At 40.4% G+C, this 16,937-nt stretch overlaps 1 protein-coding gene across 1 annotated transcript; it reads left to right on the top strand.

The window, feature by feature from the left end:
- Window positions 1–221: 221 nt before the first annotated feature.
- Window positions 222–16,569, top strand: CNGA3 (cyclic nucleotide gated channel alpha 3). Its single transcript, XM_010290911.1, has 7 exons — window positions 222–348; window positions 3,121–3,300; window positions 4,451–4,504; window positions 7,976–8,107; window positions 10,239–10,346; window positions 11,281–11,387; window positions 14,807–16,569. The coding sequence occupies exons 1-7, from the start codon at window positions 341–343 to the stop codon at window positions 16,213–16,215; spliced, it is 1,998 nt and encodes a 665-aa protein (XP_010289213.1). The 5' UTR covers window positions 222–340; the 3' UTR covers window positions 16,216–16,569.
- Window positions 16,570–16,937: the final 368 nt, after the last annotated feature.

Genomic DNA, 16,937 nt, shown 5'->3' with positions numbered 1-16,937 from the left:
TTCCCCGGTATAGAGGTCAGGCTGACAGGCCATCCTTTTGTGTTGGATGGCTCCAGAAAAGTAGGAATATAGGCTTAGCTCTATGTTTATCAAATTATGCCATATTACTAAGAAAAAGACAGTTTGCTGCATCGTTTCCTGATGTAGTGGTGGAAAGAATCAGATGGGGGGGCGGGGAAAGTCTGCTGGAGGCTGTGTGGAATTCTTTAAAAAAAAAATCTGCTTTTGCAGGACTCATTCACTGTGTGAGGATGCGTCTTCAGAACTGCAGACAGTCATTTCCGTGGAGGGAAGACAGGTATCTGAATCCCAGAGAAGCTCATTCACAGGCAGGGGAGCAATGGCAAGGTAAGATGCTAGCTAACACCATTTCCAGTGTGAAGTTTAACTTGTTGAAGGACAACTGATCACAATTTGGGGGTGAAGTAAGAAGAACCATCACTTTCCAAAGAAAATGGATGGAGTCCAGCTGAAGAAAGTCTGTAAAAAGTAACAGAAGCTGTTTTTGACCTTGATTCTGAACTCATCGCTTACTCATTGCTAATAAAACCCTTAGAATCCTAGAGATGATGAATGAGCTTACACAAATTAGTCTGAATACAAACAAGTAAATTATTTTTACATGATCAGATCTGAAAGTATATTGAACGCTAAGGAAATGCATGAAGTGAGGCCAGACTGTAAAGTAGATTGCTAAGTGTCTGGTTCTGGCTGATAGCTGATATTTGTTTCCTGTCAAATAAGACATAACGATTGTTCCCTTGTTGGTAGATGGCTCTGGCAAGGGAGGAGACAGGGGCTCTTGTCTTGGGAGTGCAAGAGTTTCTCTCAGTTCTTAGAATCCAATGTTTATGGTGGAGTGGGGGCCTTACTCAGGAAAATTGAGGTCAACCATTTGCTTAAGTCATTTACTTTACCAGGACTTAATCATAAACCTGAAGTGGAGCTTCAAAAACTTACTGTGTCTGCTTTAAATATTTCCAGTTGAGACTACAGAGCTCTGTCCTCAGATATCATTGTTACACACAATACAGACCATACTCAGTTTAAGCATAGTGTATTTCAAAGAGCAAAGAAAAAAATTATTATAAAACTAGAGTCATTTAAAGAGTGTTATTTACACTTCAGCCTTTTGGATGGTGGAGAGTAAACTTGTATTTCCCTGTTTGGTTGACAGATAGTGACACCACTGCATGCAGATTACAAAGTCTGCAAGAAGTTGGTTTTAGGTGGAAAACATTTATAGGTGTGTGCTTTGTGTAAACATAAGGCACATGAATGTATAAACTCATATTGTGAACTTCCTTTTTTAGTCTTTGTTATATTGTTCTTTATCCTTTTTCAGGATAGTTTGAATTACAGGTGTGTAGCAAGTTACTTACGCTCTGAACATACAAGGAAGCCTGTGATGAAAACATGAATGCTTAGCAATTTAGATATTATGGTAACATAACAAGCCTCTTGAATGCAAATTCTCAAAGGCCTAAGACAACAGCATTTGATGGACTTCATTGAGTATCTTTCTTACTTCGAGAGGTAAAGGACAAAAAAGTGAAAATAATATACCATGGCAGAAATCAGAAAATTCTATTTCATTGTTCAAATAAAGAGGCTCTCAATCTTATTTGGTAAAATCTGTCTGCTCCTTAATTAACAGGTCTCATCAAAATGCTTTATTTTCTAATGTAAGTAAGAACACTCATATTTTCCGTACCAGTCCTTATGTGAAAGCCAAGTTCTGCTCAGGCAAAGAGAAAAATTCTGTAGCTTAATTTTATGCAGGGTTTTTTGAATAGAATGAGGAATCTATTAAAGAATCTCAGTGTTTTATGTGGAGCTTTTATTTTCTTTTGCATTCTTGGTAGGCTTTGAATTCTCTTAATTGTTGGCAATTTTAGATTATTTATATGATGCTACCTTGGTATAGCACTAAAGAACTAGAAATACCCTTTTCTAATTTCTGATATATGATATTGTTCCTGCCTTTTTTGTCCTTTTTATTTCAGGGTTAGAGAAGCTGGGCAATATCTATGAGGAGGTGTAGTTAGGCCCTTGAGAACTGCAATCAAGAGGCAGATGTACTTTACCACAAGATTTAAATTGTTCCTATCAACTTTGTGGACTCTGAGCATATGTAATGCTAGCCGATGCAGAGAGGATGTAAAGAACTTTCCTTTGAATAGCCCAAAGGAACTCTGAGACTTTGAGAAGTCAAGCATTGCTCAGGATTTCATTATGTTTTTGAGGCCAAGTCTGGGAAACCTGAATTAACACCACTTTTGTCCAAATTGGACTGCTGATAGGAAATAATACAATATATTGTGTGGGTAATAAATAATCACTTTCGTATATTTCAGTCTCCATTATTTTCAATTTTTCAGAAACATGTTTCCTTCTGAACTTTGACAGAAAACATTGTAAGGATTCACAGTGTGAATTAGTGGGTAGAGAAAAAGATACGTAATGATACAGTGATAAATTCATTACATTGTCATGATTTTTTGCTTATCTCATTTCAGTGCTCTCCTAGAAATTTATGATGAGGAAATAGTGTTTCCTATGCCGTAGGCAAGTTTATATGGGACAGGCAATTGATATGTCTGCAAACCAACCCCTTAAAATCATGGGGAAAGTGGCTGAATTTTTTAACATTCCTTATTTCGACGTACATCCTTCCTCACCAACTATTAAGCTTTTGTTTCTACTGTGTGTACCAGCCCTTGAGCATGTGATCCTGTGAGTATTTTAGATCTCCTAATTCTGTCAGTCCAGTATTCCCCAATTATCACATAATGTGAGGAGTTTGTCAGAAGTCAACTGCCCCACCCCAACCACTTGGTTTGCCCCCTCTTGGCAAGAATATTTTCCTGTTGCTCCTGCAGTGCTGATACAGTGGAGTAGGAACTGATGCATGAGATGCTTTCCTGATCCAGTGCAAAAGGTGATGTATGGAATTGTGGGAAGTGACTGGGTTCACACAGTTAATCCATCAAGTTTCATTTCATGGCAGGTGGAGAAGTGGAGAGAAGTCCTCCTGGGCTACTCTTTGTGGGGATGATTAAATCATCCACCTGATGTTCCTGTCTGGTTCAGTCAATGTTGTATGTCTGTTCCATGCAGGTTATCACAATTTGTCATATCTGTGAGGTCGTGGGCCACAAGACGTTTGCACCATGAAGAACAAAGACCTGATTCTTTCCTAGAACGTATCCGAGGGCCAGAGCTCATAGAGGTGTCCAGTAGGCGAAGTAACATCTGCTCCTTTCTGGGTATCCGTGAGCGGCCCGGGGGAGTAAACAGGTGAGAAGATGTGTTTATACTGTGAACAAAGACAATTGAGGTTACGGTATTTTCTTGGTGATTAGGATGTAAGTTTTATTTTAAGAAGAGGGTAAGGAGCTTAGCATGGCAGATGAACAGAGTATCTAATGCTGCCCAGGAATCTTCACATAACTGAAGTACTAGCGGCTTTCAGCAGACTTTCTCTTTGTCCCTCAAATGCACTGTGGCAAAGATCTTGAAGTAAAGGATTTTGATTATGCCGCTTCAGGCAGAATGGTTTCTCAGAACTGGAGTTTTATCATATGCTACCTGTGCAACTTGATGTTGCTCCTCTCTGCGGAGGATGAATGCAATTACTATTTCAAGAATCTTAAGATGTTGCTAGTTGTGGCTTTTCAGGACATTAATGTTATGCACATTATCTGCGAGTGTTAAGAAACTCCAAACAAGCAGTTGTGCAAAACACGTCATTGCCTTGTTACACCTACTCAGGTAGGTGTAGACAGCAATCTACTCTACTCCTTAGAAAACCAACTCAAAAGCATATTTTGTTGAGTTAGCCAGACTGGTGTCTGATTTTTCAGACGTCTGGTCAGTAGCAACTGCAGATTTGAAGTACTTAGTGAGGACAATGTTGATCCTGGGCCAGCAAACCTCTATATAAGGCTATTACACGAAGTGAATTTGGGAGTATCCATCCTTGCCTTCTCAGTTTTACATGGTTGCCACGTGACAGTAACTCCCAGTTGTTCTGTCGTGAAGGCTTAATTCTGCAGCAATCGTAAGTATGCTTGTTACTTATCCACAAGCTTTGGCACTGCATCTGTGAAGAAGACTTTAAAGGATTGAAGAAAGCTTAAAATAGTAGCCAACTGAATACAGGGCTAAAAATAGAGAGATGCATGTTGCCGTGCACTAATACGCCTGAGAACAAGCTTCAGACATCAGATGTGGTCACAAATGTGTATGCCAAGCACATGGTAAAAAGAAACTTATGCCTTGAAATAGTTATGCAAAGGGACTTATCACTGCAGTCACAGTTGACCTTTCTAATCTTATCAGTGCATATGTGAGAAGCTAATAAGTCAGTCCATCATGTTGGTAAACAGATGTATGAAATACCAACAGTCTTTACACTCTTTAATGTGTTTTATTTAACTTGCTGCAGTCACTGGCCCTTGGCCAGGTTTAATGTCAACTATAGCAACAACACCAACGAAGAGTAAGTACTGATAACTTCCAAACACCTTTCTACTACTAGCTCCTTCTCCTTTTCCCTCTCCAGCCTAGTAACATTTGTAGTATAAACTCCTTATCTCTTCCTCAGCCTTTCCTAAGAATATAGTTTCATTTCAAAGAAAGATATAGTTTTCCTACTATGAAAAGCATCCTTAATGCTCCCTGTGAACTTCTTTTTGTCTGAAGTTACCCTTAACTCTCAAGGAGTGAATTTGATTAAGTATTTAGTTCCTACCTCCTCTAGTTCAGCTGGCTGATTTTACTGCATTGCCAATTGATTTATTAATTACTCACTTCTTATACGAGGTTCATGTATTAATTTTCTAATAGTGGTTTTCCTCTTTAACATACTAGTCCCTTTTTGCAAATGAAGTGCCACAAAAAGTTCAGGTTGGCAAATGAGAAGTGGGTACTAATCAGGGTACCAAGAGAACACTCTTGTGCAGTCTAAATGAAAGCTTACCATCTTTTTAAAATGTGTGTTTCAATTCAGCAGATATTGTTGGTGTAGATGTAGAGAGAGTGACAGGCAACACAATAAGGCTTGCATTGCAACAGAAGCTCTGAGAGAAGCTGTCCTTTGGAGTCTATTTTACAGATTTGACAAGATGTTTCAGTGTTACACCAAAGAGAAATCTCTTGAAAAGGTGAAGAGCTCCTGTAATTTAAAATCACCCAATACCAATGTTTGTTGCGTGTAGCATCCAACAACAGATCGGTTCTCACACATGATGATAGTTAATTTTTTTCATTGCTTTTCAGATGAAAACAAAAATTAAAAATAACCAGGACAGTTTCTGATTATGTCAGAAATACTTTCAGGAAACTCTTTTTTTTTCTCCAAATAGTTCCATCATGGGCAAGCTCAAACTGTAGATTTTAAATGATGCTGCAAAACCTTTGTGCACATACCTGAACAAGAGGTCTTCCTGCTCCTGAGCAACTTATTGGTTTGGTTTGCATAACTTTTATTAAAAAGGAAAATCAGTGTGCAGTGAACAGTGACAGAAATGTGCAGAATTTTATTTAGACTGGTATAAACGAACTGCTAAAAGCCTGGAGCCTAGCCTGGTAGTCAGGGTCCAAAGGACTGATTAGGATGGAAATATTGCTTTCTTACTCTGTTTCTGACAATGACTCATGTACCTTGGGCAAAACTTTCATCCTTCCAATGTTTCTTTATTTTTAAATGAAGACAACACCTGTCTGTCTACCTGCCTGACAGTCTGAAACATACTTGATTTGCAAAGTACTTGACAGATGAGAAATGCAAATATTTGACTCAATCAAAGACTATGACAATGTTTTTATAGGGGCTGATGAAGACATGTTTTCTAAGTCTGAAGAAGCCTGCTCCTTTTAATGAGCTGGAAACAGAGTGGATGCCACTATATTGCTGTGAGAGAGGACAGGCACAAACAACTGTTTTACTAGTTACTGGATCCCAGTCTACTCAGTAGCACTGATAAAGAAAAAAAGATGCAGGTCTTTCTGAAGCTTTGGGTTTTTCGTTATGTTAAAGACCTAAGAGTGCCTGCACTGCGGTGCTGCATCAGTGTGGAAGTGTTAAGGGTAAGAACTGGACCAAGCGCTCATGGCCGATAGGTGAAAGCTACTACTGTTTTAAAATTGGTGACTGTTGTCTTCTCCCTTGGAGTGCTTCTTTCTCCCTGTAACAAGCACATTTGTAGGCAGGACTACCATACACAGCGTGGACTTTTTCTGATCTGAGTAATACGAGCAAGTATACATGAAAAACGCAAGTGAGCTCACTAAACTTTTAAACTGTTGGTTCAGATCCTGTCAGAGCACTTTTTGAACTATTACTACGTATTCTGTCTTTGCGGTGGGATGTTGCTGTCACTGAACTAATTGGTCCCTTATTGACACCAGTGCAAGGGGAGAATCAGATCCAGTCTCCGCAGAGGAGAACACGTAGCTCCCTTGGGAGCAGGAGTCCATGGCTTTTATTCAAACCAGACCTTATGTGTGGAGAGTTCTATTTATACATGCATTATCCACATACACTGTACTGTCAGGAACATTTAGGCTTTTTGGTCTAACTAATGGGGACACTTCCTGCTTCAAGGAATAAAGAAATTTCAAATACAAAAGAGGGAGATCTCAGATGATGTATTTTCTGCTTGTGCAAAGGAGTGCCGTTCTTCAGCTTACATGATTCTTGACCAATGCATGTAGCAAATTTAGTTCTAAGATTGACAGAACCTTGGGAAAGATGTTAACTTTCTGCTTTGAAGAGTATGCATGGGCCTATCTGCATAAGTTAACATAACTTGACTCTTCTGTTCCTAAGCCTAAGAATGGGGAAAGTCAGATCCATCCTTATATTTGGTATATCACATTCTAATGAGCTAAAGGCTGTACATAGTTGAACAGCATGAAAATCCATATCTGGAATTAAAGCTTGCAGCTTGGGTCTGCGCTGGATGCTATGGAATGGTGGGTTATAATTCTGTTAAATGGTCTGTATTTTACTTTATTGCATGAAAAGCAATTAATAAGCATAGGGACAGTCATTATTCCATTAAGTCTAGGCAAAATTCCCATTGATTTTAGCAAGGATGGAACTTTGTGCTTAATGCTCAGCCTTTGAATACTGTGGCAACTGAATACAGGCCAAGCAACTTGGGCATGGCTCCTCTGACCAAGCATAGACACTTGCATCTGAACTAGGCAACCCATTCTTCCTTTATAGTTGATGGAAAGAAAAAAATGCTTTTAGGGCACAAGTCATCTGGTAGATATGGACTATGAGATATGGACTATCTCATAGATACAGTAGACCTCTACCGTAGAGATCTAAAATAGGATGGCTTAATCATGTTGACTGTAAAGCATTTATAAAATGACTACTATGTAGTTAAATGGAACACACCTCTTTTCTCTACATTTGCTGCTTTTGTTCAGACATTGACTGGGATTTTTCTCCAAGGCAATTGTTGAAACCAGAGGTAATTAATTATAGCTGTGTTGGTTTTAAAGAACTGTGAGAGGAAATTCAGCCTCATTTCATTTAATTACCATTAAAGCTTCAGACAGTCACTGTGAGGTTTTGGATATGCAAAGAATGTTGACAGTTTGTTAAGCCATTTCAAGTTCTATTATCATTTGCTAGATTTCTTTATAAATGCCTGAGTTCCAAAGAGTGAAACAAACTGGAACAATTTAATTAAAATCAACCTGGTACACTGATGTCTGAAAAGGTCAAGAAAGCATGGATGACTAATGCACAGAATCAGCCAGCTGGTTACCTGATGTGATAGTGTGGTGGTGTCAGTTTGAGAGGCCACAGCCTGTAAACCATTTTTACCAGTTGGATCCCTGTCCTACTCTGTCTGGAGTCTAGTCTAGTTTTCTATATCTCAATGTCCACCTTCTCCCTTAGCTGCTAGAATATCGGTAATATTGCTAAGCCTTACATTATGTTGTACAGCAAAAAGGAAGAAAAGAAAGAGGTTAAAGAGGAAAAGAAAGAGGAAAAGAAAGAGGAAAAGAAGGAGGAAAAGAAGGAGGAAAAGAAAGAGGAAAAGAAAGATGACAAAAAAAATGATAAAAAACCTGAAGAGTAAGTATAAAGAACAAATATGTGCTTATAACACACCTCCTACACTACGAAGCATGGTATGGCATTTCATCATAAAACTTCCATGACAATTATGGTTCTGTAGGCTGCAGAATGTTATCCAGTCAAATCTTTAATATGTTTTCCCCTTTGGAAAGGTACAGCAGCTCAACAAACTTGTTGCATCTCTAAGACCTGTGTTTCGACCTGTCATGAACAGCTTCCTAGGTCAGCAAAAGGGGATTCAGCTACCTCTGGTCACTTTGATTTGCTGTTGAAGATCCCTTCTTTACTATGAGGGCATTTTAGGATAGCAGCCTGCTTTGCAGATCTGCATAGGCTTTTCATTGTTCCAGAATGTTTATAATGATTGAGAGCAGATGAAACTGAAGTCTGATTTGGACAAAGAGCAAAAAATTACAGATTTACTAATAAGTTTGGTAATTACACTGACTAGCATATTTAATTACTTAATATGGTGTAGTTCATTACTAGTGATCACTAAAGTTTGTTTCTGCTGATTCCGAGATGCTGTATTTCTGCAACGAAATGAGATCGTTTGAATGCTTCTGTCAGAAGTGGATCCTGCTCTTGTTTTGTTCCCCCAAAGCTGACCCAAACATAGTACAGTTTGGTATTATCAGTCATTAAAAATAACAATGATTGATAGCCTATAAAAAGAGAATGCATTTGAGTGGACTTCACAGTTGAGGAGTATGTTAGAGTAATATACCACAAGTTTATATGTATGTATATGGTGGCATATAATATGTAGGCATGGGGATTCCAATAGAATCGGCTTAATCTCAAGGTCTTGACTTTCTTAATTAAAGCTTTGTTTGCTTAGAAAGCCTTTGTTCTAACAATTCTCTTTTGGCTTCAATTACTATGTAGTGAGAGCCTGAGCTTTACAGTATTTTAGCATTTTAAACCATTGCAGCAAAGAAAATAAGTGTTGGAATGTCTAGAAGGTAACGTACTCTGTCATATGAAGGCCATATTTCATCATCACTGGTTTTGAGGTCGTGACAAGTTTTTTAGAAGAAATGGCTCAAAACCTGTTGTGAAGATGGCAAAGTAAATACTTTTTAGATTAAAGCTACTTCCTTTACTAACACTATAATCTGGACATTCATCTGATAGCAGGGATAATGCCAGAAATACACACAAATAAGAAATAAATTATCATTACTTTTTAATATATTTACATTCTTGGAGATTAGGAAGAGTCACGCAAATACATATGCAAGCATTGCCTGATGACATATATTCCCCACGCTATTATACAGTTCACAGATCACAGTATCACAGGTTACTGTTGGAGTAACTTCTGCAGCTGTGGACTTCACAATCCACTAGTACATATTTCCTCTGATTACATACAACATGTCTAATTGCTGTCTAGTCCCTATCAACCTATCTTGTGCTGCAGAAGGGCACTTCTGAGCATACTCTACGTGTGCCATTAGCCATGCTGTTCTTTAAATATTCTTTAAATTCCAGGCCTGTACCCTTCATTTAGCATCTCTTCATTGTTGTGAGGCCTAGGGAGGCAGGACTGCGAATGTGTGAAATTTGCGTTTACATAATAATACGTGTTTTAGTCCTAGTCACAAACTTCTATGTGTGTATGCACACACAGAGTCTTCCTTGTGTAAAGATGTATTTGAATACATAGGTGTTTTACTTGTTTAAATGCGTGCTCATACAGTTATTTCCATAATAGGATTTGCCAAAACTATCAAAATTAGTCTGCAAAGGAAGGCTCTTTCTCTAGCAATGGTCCATAGCCTTCTAGCTGGAATGATGATAAGAAACATCTAACGTTTTACTTTTTTTCAGTGGGGGTCATATGCAGAAAGGCCGTGGTTTTCAGCCTGGGCAGTGTGAATGTCTGTGTTTTTCTTTCCACTCTTTTACTTAATTTTTACAAAGTTGGGTCAAGTAGATAAATAGAGCATGTCAGATGGGATGAAGCTGGTATTTGGTATCTCATCTGGAGCTGCCTGCGTGGATACTTGCTCTTCTTAGGCAGCTGTGAATTCATGATGAGATGAACAGCCTCCAGAAGAGGGAGATCCAGCAGGACACTTCATTACATTTCCAGTGTAAATCCGCATGTTTTACTTTTCAGGAAGAAAAAAGAGATCTTTGTGATAGATCCTTCAAGCAATACTTACTACAACTGGCTGACCATAATTGCAGTACCTGTGTTGTACAACTGGTGTATGCTAGTGTGCAGGTATGGATTTAAGTTAATAATAATTTTAGGTTTCAAATTTACTGTCTCATTATGTTTCCTATGTAAATCGTCCTCATATCTCCCTGCGGTATTTTCTGGGTGGCTTACCTAGCACAGTTACAGTTCCTATACCCTTAGGCATATACGATATCCATACTACAGGGAATAGATGGCCAGTGTTTCTTTTTTAAGTTTTCGTCTAAAAGCAATTTGTTGTAACTTGCTGCAAGTGTCCTCATGAGCGCTGGCTGTGGCCTCTGTGTGCCACCTACTGGCTAGCTGCAGTGCCTGGGCCACTGTAGGCTCGGAGATGACCATAGAGATACTCGGATATGCAGAGACCACTGCTAGAGACAGATCTTCTCATCACCCAGCAGAGAACAGAAGGGAGGGGTGTGGGCAGTGTTGGGTCATCTTAAATTAATACCGTGCATCTATAGATGCTTGAAGGGCAGGAAGATTTTACTAGAATATTTAGTTTCCTTTATAAAATGTGGAAATTCGTTTGAGTCAAAGTAATGGAGTGCTGTGGAAATGGATCACTTAGGCTGTGTCAGAGGGCAGGGAGAGATGAGAATGGCTTGCTGCTCAGAATCAAGTCTTTTACTTGGGAATTATCTTAATGGAGATGTGTATCCCATGAAATCTGATGCATGCTTAACTGTAGGAATGTGTATATTCTATCATAAGTGCACTTGTGTGACATACATGTGTTTGAGTTTTGCTTCTGGCCTAAACACCTTTGAATTCTGAAAGATCCTAGTGTCTGTTTAGACAGAGCTCTAGTGTGCAGATGTCTAGGAATGGAGATATGCTGCCCTTAATTTTTCAGTGCGATTAATGTGCACCAGCATGCTGCCAGGACACATATTGCAATTACTCTGCTTATGCAGTGGTGTAATTTTTTTGTGTGTGTGTATCTTTGTTTCTTTAGAGCCTGCTTTGATGAGCTACAAATCGACCATATTAAATTATGGCTGTTCTTGGATTATGGCTCTGATATCATCTATATTCTTGACATGTTTGTCAGATTCAGAACAGGTGAGTCTTTCTGGGGTTTTACAGTGTTTTCAGGTATAACATGGATGTAAACACTGGAAACAGAAATTCCCCTGTGGGGTCTGACCAGTGTAGCATTCCGTCTCTGGCAGAGCCCAGCTTTTGGGTGGAGGCTTTGGGAAGAGATCTGTCTGACCAGCTTAGATTGTTTTAAGGCTGGGCATCCCAACACCTGCATTTCACTTGTTTCTAAATTCAGTTCTGTCAGTGCTTAATAGGCACACTGACTGAATAGCTGCTGTAACAGGCTGCCTGGGAAGGGAGAATAAGGCACTTTGCATGTCATGAGCACTCTGTGCATGATATATTGCTTGAGCTCATTAGACTGGGCAAGAAACCAACTGCACCCCACAAGTGCTGCTTTCTTAGCCAAGTTGTGCAGCGTCCTGCTCAGAAGTGATTACTGAGTTGGTCAAGTGCAAAGACCTGGTACCCATCTCAGCCTCCAGCCTGCCTGGAACCGGCAACGCTGCACCCATGCCACCAGCTGTACTTCCTGCAGCCGCTGCGAGGTCCTGCCCAGGTCTTCCACTGCCTGGTGGTGGTATAGGGTTAACCCAGGCACCTCTGCTTAGGTCCTGGCTTCCTGAAGGAAGTGTGAACCTAAAGAATCTGTGAGGACCGTGCCATGTCATGTGTGAAGTGGTTCTCTTCAGCTTCGTGTCCCTGTTTCTGTAGTCCGGACAGGCTGATACAGATTCTAGCGTTAAAGGGGATACCCGTCTTAAACTAGACAAGGTCATAATGTAGGGCTAAGCAATAATGTAGTGATCCATACCATTAAATTGCTAGAATAGTCCTTGATGTACTTTGGTGCATGCACTTCAGTCTGTGCCAGCTAGCCCTCTCTCAGGCAGTGTCTGGGCACAGCTGGAAGGACAGCAGAGGTTGGGTGTTGTGCGGGGTGCCATTTTTGGAGGGGGCTGGGAGAACTTACACGTGAATAGATGCTGTCATGGTAGCTGGTCTTGGGGCCAGAAAACGTTTCCTAGCTTCTTCTATTTACTGGTACAGATGCAGCCCCAAAATGTCCCTTGAAAGGGTCCAGAACTGTACTGATCATTATAAAAATGAGAGTTCTTTTAGAATCTTTGATTTTTACTTTTTTTTTTTTACTTTTTTTTTTTAAATCACGCTGACAGCTTGACATTAATTATGGCTTGTGACAAGTTGTAAACATAATTACAAGACAGAGGCTGAAAATGCTGTCACGTTGGGAAGCACACGAGTCGTGGCAAGCCAAATTCTTAAACTTAGCAAGTACCTTGCTCAACAGGAAAGTCTATTATTTCAGACAGCAGCCTAAATCGCGAGACTGCTGTATTTGGGGTGGCGTGGGGGGGCATTATCTTCTTTGTGTAGTTAAAACGTCAACTGTGCCAACTAAATTTCTCTTCTGCAGTTATATCTGTTACTGTAATGGGAAAGAACTGAGAAAAATTTGGCATGTCCACACAATGCAAGTTACAAAATTCCCATGGGCTGTCCTGATAATGATTGTATAGCTGTTAAAGCGTGGTTAGAAGTTTGGCTTTGCAGGCCTGGATTGGAACTGCAGAATTGCCGCAGAGATCTCCTGAATGCTTCAGTGCAGGTGTCTGCTGCAGTTTCAGGCACTTGGAGAAGGAAGTTGCTTCTTTTAGGTGCTGACATCTTTGTCAACTCCCTTAACAACCCCTCCTGGCTCTGCCTGTGCCTGCTGCCTTTTCCTGTAAGTCTGCAGGGTCCATCTGCCCTGGAGACAGAGGTCCTGGGAGCCTTTGGGGAAGAGCGTGACTTCCCTGCTGTCTAAGGGCAGGGACTGGCTCCGGACTGGGATCTAGGCAGCCCCGCAACTGCTGCGATCCACGTCAGCTTCCCTGTGGTGCAGTCCTGAACTGGTGCAGGGCCCGCTGCTCTGTATTTCACCGATTTGGTGACTCTGCGCTGTGAAGCACAAAAGATTCATGTCTCTCAGCAGCTGGTTGTGTTTAGCATACGCCGCGTTTTGATGGTTTCAAAAGGTTTTACTATAGGGCTTCAGTTCTGTGAGGGGACAAAAAAGAGCTGAGGGGCTTTTATCTCCCTTCAGGAGGCAGCTGTTTTCAAAGTCATTTTTAACAGTTGTGAGTCAGAAATTCATCACCCTGGCCAACTTTTCTGTTCAGTTGCATAACTCTGTTAATAAGGGCATATTTGACGAGCGTTTTCAGCAGTTTTCTGGGAGGTGATGTGTTCGTGGCACAGGTACTACTTCCATTTGTAGTCACCATCAGGTTTGCAGATACCCGAAGACAGATACACACATACACATGAGGCAACTGTACAGATACGCACACATTCCAGAAATACAGCCGTGCCCTGTAGGGCACAAAGAAATGAAGCTTGGTCTTCCTCAGCAGATGCTTCCCTAAGCAAGCTGCTGCTTGTAGATTGCTAAGGGATTAGCAAAATGTGATAATCCCTGATACACGGGGAATGTTTTGCTTTTTTCTTGGTGGATTTTCCCTCCTGCCTGGCCTAGTGGGCAGACAGTTGGACATCGCCACTTGAAATTGCAGCAAGTATTTTGCAGTGCATAGGCTGTTCCCTGTGGGACGTTTTCAATGGCTTGAGCTTTCAGAGGTACAAAACAGCAACTGCAGCTGTACTGCTCGGGCAGCCTTTCTATGAGAACTCTTACACATATACAATTTGCTTTAAGGTATCTTACCGCAGTTTATGTCTTCTCATAATTTTTTAACATCTAACACTTTCCAAAGTCTTTTGAATGAAGAAATACCAATATACAAAATTCTGCTCAGTAGCTCTCTCGCTAGAAGCACAAAAAAAGTGCAAACCATTTTCCCCAAATGAAAAGGAAAATCCTGTCAGCTTTGACACTGGACACAAGAAGAAGAGCATGGCTTGAGCTGGTGGGGACGACTGGATTTCTTTATCTCTGAGCTATCTATATTATTCAGAAAAAGTTTCCAAGAATCCATTATAGCTACATATTCTTGGTATTTATTTTAAAATATTCCACTCTGATTTTATACACAATTGCTTAACACTTGCTTAATTTTAGTTACGACTCCTGCCGATGATTCATGAAAAATGAGACATTTGAATCTCCCCTTTCTTATTGCAAAGATACCTAAAAGGAAAGGATACAGCTGTCCCAGAAGAGGGTGGAAAACTGCAGCGAGCACTGTGGAAATAATAGAGTCATTGCTCATTATCATTTTATATCAGCTTTGAAACTTAATTGAAATATTTACATTTGTGATTAAATAATTTTCATTAAATGAACTCATAGTGTATCAATGTATGCATAACAGTACAAATTTTAATGTTCTCGGGTACGTGAAATGTAAGTCACTCAGTACTGCGGGTGGTATTTTTATTCTAACAAGTAAAATGTGTATTTTTGTTCTTTGAAGGCTTCCTTGAACAAGGCTTGCTAGTTCGGGATGAAAAGAAATTACGAGATAATTATACCAAAACTATGCAGTTCAAACTGGATGTGCTGTCTCTTCTGCCAACAGACCTGGCATATTTGAAGTTTGGTTTGAGGTACCCTGAACTGCGATTTAACCGCTTGCTGAGGATTTCTCGTCTCTTTGAGTTTTTTGACCGTACCGAAACCAGGACAAATTATCCAAACATATTTCGTATTGGAAATCTTGTCTTATACATTCTTATTATCATCCACTGGAATGCGTGTATATACTTCGCAATTTCAAAGCTCATCGGATTTGGAACTGACTCTTGGGTCTACCCCAATGTGTCCGTTCCGGAGTATGGGCGCCTGTCTCGAAAGTACATTTACAGTCTGTACTGGTCAACGCTCACACTGACAACCATTGGAGAAACACCTCCCCCGGTGAAAGATGAAGAATATCTCTTTGTGGTCATTGACTTCCTGGTGGGTGTGTTGATCTTCGCTACCATTGTCGGTAACGTGGGCTCCATGATTTCCAACATGAATGCCTCCAGGGCAGAGTTCCAGGCCAAAGTGGACTCCATTAAACAGTACATGCATTTCCGAAAAGTGACTAAGGATTTGGAAGCCAGGGTTATTAAGTGGTTTGATTACCTCTGGACAAACAAGAAAACAGTGGATGAGAAGGAAGTTCTCAAAAATCTGCCTGACAAGTTGAAGGCTGAAATTGCCATCAATGTCCATTTGGACACACTGAAGAAAGTGCGTATATTCCAGGATTGTGAAGCTGGACTTCTCATTGAGCTGGTGCTGAAACTGAAACCTACGGTCTTCAGTCCTGGGGACTACATTTGCAAGAAGGGAGATATTGGGAGAGAAATGTACATTATTAAAGAGGGAAAATTGGCTGTGGTGGCCGATGATGGCATAACCCAATTTGTAGTCCTAAGTGATGGCAGCTACTTTGGTGAAATCAGCATACTAAACATCAAAGGTAGCAAATCTGGCAACAGGAGGACAGCGAACATAAAGAGTATTGGTTATTCTGATTTGTTCTGCTTGTCGAAAGATGATTTAATGGAAGCCCTCACAGAATATCCAGAAGCCAAAAAGGCTCTGGAAGAGAAAGGGCGACAAATTCTGATGAAAGACAATTTAATAGATGAGGAAGCAGCAAAAGCAGGAGCTGACCCAAAAGACTTGGAAGAAAAAGTAGGAAGACTTGAAACAGCTCTGGATACACTGCAGACTAGATTTGCAAGGCTCTTGGCAGAATACACCTCATCTCAACAAAAGGTGAAGCAGAGACTTGCCAGAGTAGAAACCCGAGTGAAAAAATATGGTAGTGGCACCTTATCAGTTGGAGAAGCAGAAGCTGAAAAACCTGAGGAGGAGAAAGAGCAGTAATGGAGTATTTGTATTTCCTCATTTATTGGAGAAGATTGAAGCATGTGAAAGCCATAAATGTATGTAAATACATGTGTGCATACATAGACATGATTATTTTTATATGAACTCAAGAGAGTGGTTTTTAGCATTTTTAACTGAAGCAGTATTTTCTTGTAAATAGAACACTGTCACCTTAGGGGGAGATTTGGTATGGCATTTGGGTACTTTTTTGTACTTTGAGTGGGTTTCTTACAAGTCATGCTCAGAACATCTGTTGTGTATGGTACGTGTAGGTCTCGACACATTGTCTCTTCCCACACGTTGCGTTAAGAAGGCATTGTACTTCAAGTAGAAGGGATTGGGTTTTTTTTAAGGGCTTAAAATTAAAAAATATTGATAGGCTACATGGTCTACCTTGCTACCTTAGTAGCTGATTAAATGCACGGACACACATCTGGGCTTCTCAAATCTTCGATCTTTCACAGTGAAGCGTCTGTGCAAACAAGACTACAACGGTGTAGCCCTGCACGCCTATGAAATAGCTGTGCATCCGGATGCTTTAGTCTGGTTCTTTCTGATGAGCTGGGCTCAGCACAAAGGACCATGCTGACAGAGTAGCAGTGCTCATTCACGTCCTTTCTGGCATGGTCTGCGACAGCCTTTGCAGCTGTGCAACTGCTTTGCTTGGGGAGAGAGTGGGAGATCCCCCCTCCCTCTCCCTCCTTTTTTTTTTTTACGCA

Source organism: Phaethon lepturus, unplaced genomic scaffold (genome assembly GCF_000687285.1).
Source record: "Phaethon lepturus isolate BGI_N335 unplaced genomic scaffold, ASM68728v1 scaffold20947, whole genome shotgun sequence".
Classification (NCBI taxonomy): Eukaryota; Metazoa; Chordata; class Aves; order Phaethontiformes; family Phaethontidae; genus Phaethon; species Phaethon lepturus.
Note: the sequence above shows the minus strand (reverse complement) of the source record. Positions and strands in the feature narration are given on the sequence as shown.